The sequence below is a fragment of the Apium graveolens genome, chromosome 8, assembly GCF_009905375.1.
Source record: "Apium graveolens cultivar Ventura chromosome 8, ASM990537v1, whole genome shotgun sequence".
Taxonomy (NCBI): Eukaryota; Viridiplantae; Streptophyta; class Magnoliopsida; order Apiales; family Apiaceae; genus Apium; species Apium graveolens.
In genome coordinates, this window is record NC_133654.1 from 267031196 (window position 1) to 267043042 (window position 11847).

General features: G+C 36.5%; 1 protein-coding gene across 1 annotated transcript; it reads left to right on the forward strand.

Moving 5' to 3' along the window:
- The first annotated feature begins 9333 nt into the window (after nucleotides 1–9333).
- LOC141678940 (uncharacterized) lies at nucleotides 9334–11068 on the forward strand. The gene is made up of 3 exons (XM_074485401.1): nucleotides 9334–9492; nucleotides 9577–9700; nucleotides 10185–11068. Exons 1-3 carry the CDS (start codon nucleotides 9470–9472, stop codon nucleotides 10950–10952), a joined length of 915 nt encoding a protein of 304 aa, XP_074341502.1. The 5' UTR covers nucleotides 9334–9469; the 3' UTR covers nucleotides 10953–11068.
- Nucleotides 11069–11847: the final 779 nt, after the last annotated feature.

The following is an 11847-nucleotide window of genomic DNA, read 5'->3' on the forward strand; positions in this document are numbered from 1 at the left end:
TTTAGTGACATGATAAAAAATTTAGAAAAAATTAAATTTATTTTGTTTGTTATTTTGACAATCAACAAATTTAGAAAAAATTAAATTTATTTTGTTTGTTATTTTGACAATCAACCATTTGTGTGAACAATACTTAGAACTAGTGTTTAGTCTCATATTAATGTTTAAATTTTTTTAAAAATATTTATAAATGATCCAACCGTACAGATGTTAAGATCTATATATTTTAGTGACATGACAAAAGTTTTAGAAAAAAATAAATGTATTTGGCTTGTTATTTTAACAGTCAACCGGTGTTTTGACCTTTACTTGTACCTAGTGTTTAGTCTCGTATTAATGTTTTGATTTTTTAAAAAATATTTATAGATGATCCAACCGTACGGATGTTAATATCTATATATTTTAGTGACATGATAAAAACTTTAGAAAAAATAAAATTTATTTTGTTTGTTATTTTGACAATCAACCACTTGTTTGAACAATACTTATAACTAGTGTTTAGTCTCGTATTCATGTTTTGATTTTTTAAAAAATATTTATAGATGATCCAACCGTACGGATGTTAAGATATATATATATATTTTAGTAATATGACAAAAAATTTAGAAAAAAATAAATGTATTTGATTTGTTATTTTAACAGTCAACCGGTGTTTTGACTTGTACTTGTAATTAGTGTTTAGTATCGTATTAATGTTTCGATTTTTTTTAAAATATTTATGAATGATCCAACCGTACGGATGTTAAGATCAATATATTTTAGTGATATGACAAAATTTTTAGAAAAAATAAAAGTATTTGGTTTGTTATTTTAACAGTCAACCGGTGTTTTGACCAGAATTTTTTAATTCAGCTCGGCTCGACTCGGCTCGTTTTGATGGAGAAAGCTCGTGTTCGGCTCGGTTTGACTCTGCTCGATTTTGTTCGATAAAAGCTCTTGTTCGGCTCGTTCGTTAACGAGCTCGAGCTCGAACACAGGTTTTTGTTCGTTATGAAAGCTCGGCTCGGCTCGTCAGAAAAAAATTAAAGCTCGGCTCGGTTCGATCAAAACTCGACTCGGCTCGGTTCGTGAACAGCTCTACTTGTACTTGGCCGTTTCAGAGAGTGCTTTGAGCACTGTATTGGTTAAGGAGGATCTGAAAATCCAGAAACCCGTATACTATGTCAGCAAAATTCTGCATGGAGCTGAGTTGAATTATTCAACTATTGAGAAGTTTACTTTAGCCTTGGTGATGACTTCAAGAAAGTTACGTCCTTACTTTCAGACTCATCAAATTGAGGTGCTCACAAATCAACCCCTGAGAAATATTATTCATAGTCCAAAGGTTAGTGGGAGGTTGATCAAGTGGGCAATAGAGTTGGGCGAATTCGACATCAAATATAAGCCAAGAACAACAATAAAAGCCCAGGCATTGGCTGACTTCGTGGTGGAATGTACCATACCCAACCAAGAAGTCGGGGGGCAGGAGGATACCATACCTCAAGACCCTCAAGACAAGGAGGCTGATAAGGGGGACAAAGAACAGGATGATAAGGAGAAGGAATATTGGGTTCTCTATTTTGATGGAGCATCAAAAACAAATTCAAGTAGAGCAGGTTTGGTTTTACAAAGCCCTGATGTGTTCTTGATTGAGTATGCCTTGAAGTTAGACTTCCCGACTACAAACAATGAGGCGGAGTATGAAGCTCTGATAGCTGGCCTTGGCTTAGCAGGGACACTTAAAGTCAAGAACTTAAAGGTCTGTGGAGACTCGAAGCTGGTCATATCCCAGGTAAAGGGAAAGTTTGAAGCAAGGGATGATACGATGGCTAAGTATGTCCGCCTGGTAAGGGTTGTGATGACCCAATTCGATGAATGCCATGTTGAGCACATTCCAAGGGAGGAAAATGCTAAGGCAGATGCATTATCAAAGTTTGCTTCATCTGAGATAGAGGAAAGTTCAGGAAGTGTATACTTCCGTGTTTTAAAGACACGGAGCATTGATGTTAATCTTGTAGCTCCTATAGGTCTGGGGACATCATGGATAGATCCCATTAAGACCCGTATTCAAACCGGTTGGTTGCCAAATGATGCTACTGAAGCACGAAAGTTGGCTGTTAGAGCACTAAGATACTAGTTAATAGATAGGATTTTGTATAAAAGATCTTATGTAGTTCGTTACCTAAGATGTCTCAGGCCCGATGAGGCACGCTTGGCTCTTGAAGAAGTGCATGAAGGCATTTGTGGGCAACACTTGGGGGGCAGAGCACTAACTCATAAGATAACCCGTTTAGGCTTATATTGGCCAGAAATGATGGCTGACGCCAAAGAGTATTTGAAGAAGTGTGACCGCTGTTAGAAGCATGCGCCTGTCGTTAGACAACCCCCCGAGATGCTGACCTCCATCAACTCACCCATCCCCTCTGCTATGTGGGGAATGGATATACTTGGGCCTTTCCCCATGGCCACGGGACAAAGGAAATTCCTGATTGTAGCCATTGATTATTTTACTAAGTGGATTGAAGCAAAGCCTTTGGCCAAAATCACCACTAAGCAGGTTGCACAATTCCTGTGGGAAAATATCATGTGCTGGTATGGAATTCCCCGCATCCTAGTCACTGACAATGGAACACAGTTCAACAATGAGGAATTTAAGAAGTATTGTAAGGAGAACGAAATTGAATTACGGTTCACCTCTGTGGCTCACCTGCAAGCCAATGGACAAACAGAAGTTGCGAATCGAATAATCCTGGATGGACTAAAGAAGAGGATCGAGAAGTCGAGGAATAATTGGGTGGATGAAATACTCCCAATACTATGGGCCTATAAGACTACCTGTAGAGTCACGACTGGAGCAACTCCCTTTATGTTAACATATGGGGCAGAAGCAGTTGTTCCTGTAGAAATATCACATTCCACTCCCAGGATTCAAGCTTTCAATGCTGAGGAAAATGAAAAAGGGCAAAGGTTAGCCCTGGATCTAATCGATGAAGTACTAGATGAGGCACATGCGAAGATAATGGAATATCAGAAGAAAAAAAACTTCATTCTACTACAACCTAAGGGTTAAGGAAAGGTTCTTCAAATAGGGTGACTTAGTCCTGAGAAAGATAGAAGCTTCTGGTGTAGGGCAGAGTGGGAAACTTGCCCCAAATTGGGAAGGGTCGTACAAGGTCAAGAGTGTTCAAGGTAGAGGAACCTACAAGCTTGAGACTATGGATGGTTTTGAAATCCCGAGAACTTGGCATGCACAAAACCTGAAGATTTACTATGTGTAAAGTGGTTGAGCACGATTCTCACTTGTCAAGATGACAAGAAGGTTGAAAAGCACCTTGAAGCTTTGCTTGCTTAGGATTTACATTTTTAGCTTTATTTTGAGGTTTCTTAAGACTTGTGTAAGGGGTGAATCCCAACAATTTTTGAAATCTAGAAAAGTTTGGAAAACTTTAAGAAAATTCTGGAAAAGTAGATATTACTTGGCAAAATCTGGAAAAATCCAGAAGAAACCTCAGAAATTCCAGAATAATCTGGTAGTTGGGTTTGAAAATCAGGGCCCGACCCATCTCATGGGCTCAAATTCTGGAAGGTTCCAGAAATAAGCTAGACAAAAAAGCCTAGAAAGTCCAAGTGTTATTAGGCCTAGGAGAATAGAAGTCCATCTAAAGGCCCAAAAGGGAAAAGCCCAATACAGAAAAAGCCCAGTAAAGGGTTCAAAAAATCCAGCCCAGGTTTAGGGCCCAGATCATGTATGTGGGCTTGAAATAATAAAATAAAAAAATCCTGATCCCATTCGATCAGAATTCGTATTGAAATTCTGGTCAAAAGGATGAGGTCGAAAATGCCTTCGACTAGGGCTGAAATAGAGGGATAAATCGACCAGACTTTGACCCAATTCGACCAGAATCACCATTTAATTTTTGGTCGAAATGTCTGAGGTCAATATAGCTTCGACTAAGACTAAGAAGGAGGCGTTTATTCGGTCAAAAACTCAAGATCCTGACCAAAATCGGTCAGTATTCTCCTCGAATCCTCCTGCCAGAAACAACCTTCGACCAAGACGTACAGAACCTCAATTCGACCAGGATCCTGGTCGAATAGGATTCCTGGTCGAAAAAGGGAGGGATATTTTTTAAAAAAATGTATAAATCCTGGTCGAAATTCGACCAGGAGTTGCCCTGGTCAAAATCCTGGTCGAATTCCGTCGACCAGGGCATACTGATGGTTAATTCGACCAGGATCCTGGTCGAACAGGATTCCTGGTCGAACCAGGTATTTAAAAAAAAAAAGAAGAAAAAGATGGAAATTCCTTGAATATTTTCTGAAAAATGTGAATATTTTCAGAAAATAAGGAATAAATCCAGAAAATTAATGGAAATTCTTTGAAAATTTTCTGAAAAATGTAAATATTTTCAGAAAATAAGGAATAAATCCCAGAATTAAGGGAAAAATCCAGAAAAATCAAGAAAAAAATCCCAGAATTAAGGGAAAAATCCAGAAAATCAAGGAAAATCCCAAAATTCAGGGAAAATTCCAGAAAATTAAGGAAATATCCCAAAATTAAGGGAAAATTCCTGGAAATTAAGGAAAAGTCCCAGAAATTCAGGGAAAATTCCAGAAAATCAAGGAAAAATCCCAGAATTTAGGGAAAATTCCATAAAATTAAGGAAAAATCCCAGAATTAAGGGAAAATTTCTGGAAATTAAGGAAAAATCCCAGAAATTCAGGGAAAATTCCAGAAAATTAAGGAAAAATCCCAGAATTCAGGGAAAATTTCTGGAAATTAAGATAAATTCCTAAATAATAGGGATAAAAGTAAATCGTTGTAAATGTGTAGGTCGCTCCACACTTTACGCAAAAGTGATACCCTGTAAGGGAATGAATGAACTTAACTTTTGCGAAACCTAGTCACTGTTTCCCAAAAGTTGGGGGGCAAATGATAGGGAAGAAAATAAGGTTTGGGTATGTAATTAATGTTGCATTAATCATATCAGAATTGGGCCAATTGCTAGGCCCATTTGAGAGGGCCCAAAACCCTGAATATTAATTAATTTCGTAATTAATTAGTAAGGGATAAGTCAACTGATAAGATGAGTCTTAATGGAGAAATAAATCCTTGTAGATTGGCCTCCAAGGAACCTGGTGGGATAAGGATTCAACTTCCTACCTCTTAGGACTCCAAAGCCCATTCTAATTCTGAGACTTGTCCACCAAGTCTCCAAACCCTAGTCCAATTCAAGGACTCCCAACATCTATATAAGGGGTCTCACCCCATCAATCAGAACTACATTTTTTGACTTGATCCTTAGCATTCAGCAAGGTACGTAGGCATCTTGTTAAGGCAGATTGAGTCACGAAACACAAGAGCAGTCAAACCGAGCTTCGAAGCTCACGTTCCTTAGCATTAAATACAGCAATTAAGATACCTTAGTTTTTAATCCATAACAGAAGTATTTCGTGTTCTTATCCCCATATTGCAACCATAATTTTTTTGATCTCTGGAGCCAGTATATTTCTTTCTGATCAAGAATTAAATGGAGTTTTTGTTTGGCCTCTTGATACATTTATAACGACTGTTCGTCCCTTCTACTCCGTAGTTGTTTCATCTCCAGCTTGCATTCTTTAATTTTCTTACTGAAGCACCCAGTTATTTCTCTCCCCCAAACTGCCAGTTTCTCTACGCATTGTTGAACTTTATGAGTAATATTAGCTGCTCTATCGTACTCCCAGTTGTCCTTCACAATCTGGTAGCAAAGTGGCTTCGTCAGCCATGCATTCTCGAATCTGAAGCACTTCTTACCATTCCAGGTCTGTTTTACGATGGGCTCGAGACAAATGGGACTATGGTCCGAGGATGAACCTTCCTTCGTGTACAACTTTGCAAGAGGGAATATAGACAACCATGAACTGGAAACAACAACCCTGTCCAGTCTTATTTCAATCCAAGCAGCCGTATTCCTACCTCGTTCCCATGTAAATTGGTGGCCATTAAGAGGCAAGTCTTGCAGTGCTATGTCCTCCAGAACCCTGTTAAAGCCATCAATCAAATGTTGAGGATAAGCAACCCCACCTTTCTTATCTTATTGAGAATCTATATTATTCATGTCGCCAATAATACACCAAGGTAAGTTTGAATCACGTGCTAGATTTCGTAGTAAATCCAATGTTCTGCGTCTCATGTTTCTGTTGGGCCCCCGTAGAAACTAGCCAACCTCCAAGTTTGCATATTACTTAGTTGGAGCTCAACATCAATGTGATATTGAGACAAGCTGAGTAGATTAACTTGCTCATTTTCTCTCCACAGCAAGGCCAGGCCCCCGCTGCGTCCCAGGGGTTCAACAACAATCATCCCTTGAAACTTTAGACTCGACCTGATTCGTTCCATTTGATCTTTACTACTTAACGTCTCACAAAGAATAATAACAGAGGGTCTTTCTTAACTAACAGTGACAGCGCCTTTTAGGAACCGAATTTTTCGGGGCGACCCCAAGCCCCGGAAGTTAAAAGTACTCATGAGGAGTGGCGGGCCTGCACTGCAGCACCCGCCAAAAACAAGTTTTTTTGGTTCTCATTAATTTCAAATTGTGGGCTCATGATAATGTCCAAGTCCGTAGTACTACTCCCATTGGGCCCAACCTCATTATCCTTCCTTCTACGTTTTGGGTCGTTTATCACCAGGGCCTTATTTTCCAGCTCAGCAATTGTGGGTCCCTCTTTCAACGAATTATTATCCTGATCGATTGCTACTATATTTATATTTCTGTTAGGACTTGCAGATAGGATCCCTTGATTGACTCCGTTACTGGCTCCGGCTTCTTTTATGTTACTCATATCTGTTATTCCTGGATTCCCTCCTTGATAATTCAAATTAGCACCAATTTCGGTAACAACCTTGTCACCTCTGTCGGTCACTGTACTACTCACCGGAGCCGCCCCTCCCGTTCTAAGCCACTTACTTCCTATAGTATGATTTCGCCGATGAGGCTCAGCACGCATCCAAGAACCATAGGGTTTTTCGATCGGTTCCTCCGGTGTGTCAAATAACTTGGCGCAGAACTTGTCACTATGGCCTAGCAAACCACAGATAAAACAAAAAGTCGGGATCTCCTCATACTTAAAGTTGACCCAACACCAGTTTGCTGCGTTTTTCTTTAACTTCATCCTCCTCTTCAACGGATTATCAATCGAAATTATAACACGGACACGCATATACTCCCTCCAAACCCCTATGAAATTTTTTGCATCTGATTCCACAAATGTACCAATGTAGTCTCCTATATCCCGTACCACCCGTTGTGACATAAATTCAGCCTCCATATCGTGCAGTTGTACTCATATATCTAATTTGTTGATGGGCAATGTTCTTGGGTTGTCTCCTTCTTTCAGCCTTGCAAATAACAAATGGAATCGTCCAAAAGTCCACGGACTTCCATCTATCACCCTCTTGATGTCTATTTCGTGGTAGAACTGGAACATGAATCTATTAGCCTCCAATTGTTTAACATACATCCCTTTGCCTGGTCGCCAAAGTGACGCCATCTTGTGCTGCATCGCCTGATAATCGATGAGTGACTCAATAAGAAACCGCCCAACAAGACACCACCTTGTATCCACTTCACCCAGGCCCCCTTCCTTTTCATCATAAGTTATACCTCCTTGTTCCTCCTCTTCCAAACTAATCATAGCGAAACCTTCCTCCATTTCCTGAAGACTGCTGCGAACCGTATCCATGGGATTTAAACTAGATGACTAGACAAACACTGAACTTAAAACTTTCTGAAACGATAAAGACCTCTCAACGAGAGAACAATACTACCATGTCAAAAGACAAGACTTTTTTTTTTATTTAAGTCGTGTTAAGTTTGGTTTCTCTGAAACCAACTTATAGGTAAAAAAATCATTTTTCATAAAAAAATATAAATCTTAGTTTATTCTTTATAACTATATATTTTAATCAGCCATATATCTATTTGATAACAAAATAATATTATGTTCTATTTTTTATTATCCATGTAAAACTTTGATAGACATATAAAATTATTACTTCTCTCTTTTTGCTAGGGACTTAGCGGTGTTGTTAGTTGTTACACTGAGGGGACTGATGGTTAGACTATTGAATGAATAAAGAGTCATGTATGTGGCGGGAAAGGGAACTTGGAATAGTTGTGATGCGTATGTATGTTTTTAACGTGCATGTAATTTGTGTTTTGTTTTTATGGAAATGGGTATTTTTTTTATGGAAGATGTGAAGATGAGAACCAACCAACTAAATTATCCTATGTTTTGCTTACAATAGTATAATATATATATATATATATATATATATATATATATATATATATATACTGTTATATTAAAGACGAAAAATTAAAAGTTTGGTCGGTAGTCGGTCTAGTCAATGTAATTATAGTAATATTTAAAACAAAACACTCTAATAAATAGATAAATATTCATAACAGAATTATAATATATCTAATGGTTTTCGTTAAAACAAAATAATAAATAAAATTCTCAACAAAATTATAATATTGATCCAATTTTAAATAAAAAATTAAAAAATCTATATATAGTTAGTTGGATTTGAAAAATCGGGCAAAAATAAAATAATAAATACTATTAATATCGCTAAAAATATTATATTATTGGACTGGATTATAACAAAATAAAAATTTGAAAGAAAATTTGTGGGATCAATATAATGTCATCAAACTAAAATAAAATAATATATATTATTTATTCGGTGTAAAATAAAATAATAATCACCCCGGGGTAAAATTAAATTAAATAAAATTGTAAGTATAATTAGGTGGATCTGGATGATTAACAGGTCTCAAACTAACATAATTTTTTTTCATTGACACATAAAATTTTAGCATTGATTCGGGTTTAAATACTAACTTATACACCTATATGTATATTAATAAATATTATCAAATAATATTAGTAAAATTTTCAAATAAATAAGTTTCATAATTTAAATTTTTTACTTCAAAGGTCTAAAATAAAATTAAATAAAATAGTAAGTATAATTAGCTGGATTTGGTTGATATAATGAGTCTTAAGCTAACATAATTTTTTTTCATTAACACATAAAATTTTACTATTGATTCGGGTTTAAACATATTAGACTAACATATATCTGAATATTGTTAGTTGGATTTGATCGGTTAACAGACTAATGACAATTCGTACCTATATATTAGACTAACAGATTTGATCGGTTAAATATAATAATCTTCCGTAAACACACCTATAAATATTAAAAAAAATATAAATTTCAAACATTAAATTAATGTATAACGGGACGGACTGTTGGGCTTGGACCGGGAACTTTTACTTCTCCTCGGGTATGGGCCCAACCGCAGTTTACTTGATCCTATTTAAAGATTTGGGCAAAATATAGAGGGGGTTGTAGTCGTACATATATTTTTGTGTTTAACAAAACTACTTAGAAGAAACCCCAAAACCGAAGAAATTCAAGTTAAGTCATAGAATGGACGATGAAAAAAGCTTCAGGTTTGATTTGTTTGTTTGGTATTCGTTGATTTTATTAAATTAATCGTGTTGATTTATGCTGTTTGTGTTGATCTTGGATTGCAGTTATTACGACAGTTATAGAGAGATGAGAAAATCCTTGGGATTACCGGATCAACGGCTGCCTGTAGATTTTTGTTCAGATTCAGACGAGGACGAATTAGAGGACGATGATGAGATCTGGATGCAGGTATATATATATATATATATATATATATTTGATTTATCGAAAATCGAGGATTAATCAGAAGAATTAATACCTAGTACTCGTACTCGTGTTTTTATAGATATACCGTACTAGGGTTTTGTATACACGTATGTCCAGTCATATGGGATAACATCTTCAATTCACCGTCTCTGTTTCTTTTTAAGCTGTTGCTGGTAGGATCATTGTGAAAATTAGGGATATAAGCGATATTAGAATTCCCGAGTCCCATGTATATTGTCTTATGTAATCAATTATCCCCCACAACCTGCAGGTAGTACTTGTGTAATGTATACGTGTTTTAATCTAAAGAGAAAAAGCAGGGACACAGTTGTTGGGATTTAATCGCCTCTGGGGGATTTTCCTAAGGTCAACCTTAGGTTCCCTTTTCTCGCTTAATTTATTGGTATAGATATCTTTACTACTCTCCACTAAGTTACTAACTAACATTAATATTATGTCCCTTCAGAAACAATGCAACTCCATGTTGGAGATCGTTGGAATAGTCTATCTAGGCGAAGTTAATGTAGAGCCTCGGAATCAGCTTGGCAGGATTTACATGGCATCTCCTGTTGGTATTCTTGACATATACAATGTAGGCCAAGTAGATGAGGAGGACACTAGGGAAACACTTCAACCCGGAGATGAATTTGATGTCAAGGACATCAAAGGCCCTATTCCTTTCCAAAATGATTGTAGCAGCCTGCACATTGATCTCTTTCATGGCGCCTTCAAGGGTCACATATATGATGTTTTTGCTAATAAGCAATTTTACTCTAGAGATGATGCTTATTTACAGGAGGTAAAACTTGCTTCAACTGATGGCACAGGAGATATTGTTCTTCTCATGGGCTTTTATGCTCATGCCACTATAGCACGAGTGGAGGTTAGGTTAAAGACCTCCGTTGCAGTAAATGTTCATGGATGCATTTCCGCATCCAACACTGAATTGGACAAATGCAGGGCTACTAGCGTACTCTTTCTGAAACAGCAACAGAAACAAATAATTGTAGGAACTGATGGTCTGATTCCCTTGTCCAGATCCCTTGTAGCTGTTCCATATGACTCTCAGTTGTTTCTGAACATTTCCTTGGTTGTTGATGGCCATCTTCTGGAACCCACTATCTCTTTTTTTGCTCGTAAAACCGGGGTTTCGACAAAGTCTTTCCAAAACCTCTCTGTAACAGTCAACTGGGAAGCGTTGTATTATCACTCCAAGAAGGTGAATAAAGCTTAATATGATGGTCTTGGATTGAGGCCTTCCTGAATCACCTTCTTATCAGCACTGATGATTACTTTATGCTTCTCTTTTTTTCTTTTTTAAATGATAAGAACTTTTGTTTTGTGCGTTAATCATGATGTTTTTAGTAAGGAATCTGTCTTGAAAACTTATTTGATTATGATTTTGCCTTATAGCTACAGTTTAACTTTTATGGTTTTAACTTCTATGAAGTTAAAATAACTTCTGTTTTTTAGACAATATCTGATTGCTGCACCTGTATATCATTTCACAAGTCAGTTAACTATTTATTATAACTCCAAGAAGGTGAATGAAGCTTGATATGGTCTTGGATTGAAGCCTTCCTGAATTTGAATCACCTTTGTATCAGCAATTATGATTAGTTTGTGTTTTTTTAATTATCGCGTTCTGCCTTTTTCTGAAATGGAACTTTTCTACATGAATCATGATGTATGTTGTAAGGAATCTTCCTTCAAAACTTAATTTATTATGATTATATGAAATGAAATGAAATGGGTCATTTTGACAAATATAACATTACTATCTGATTAGTCTAATAAATCTCAAAATTTGTACTATAGAAGCATATCGTGAAAATTTTCATTTTTGTCCATAATTTCATACAATGTCATCAGAACTTCATATAATGTCATCATAACTGCATGATTGGTGTAATTAAACATCACTCACTTGTCTATAGTTGAACAAGGTTAGTTACTCAACTGAACTTGAGTTTTCTGATAAAAAAGGCATTAACAAACCTGATTAAGAAGTTCAATGTCTGAGAAAACCTTGGACATTAATTTGTACTCCTACAATCAGTATAAAAAAAAAAATTATCAGTCCAAATGTCCAGTAGAAAATCTGAGATAGAGTGCAAGGAATCTGCTGC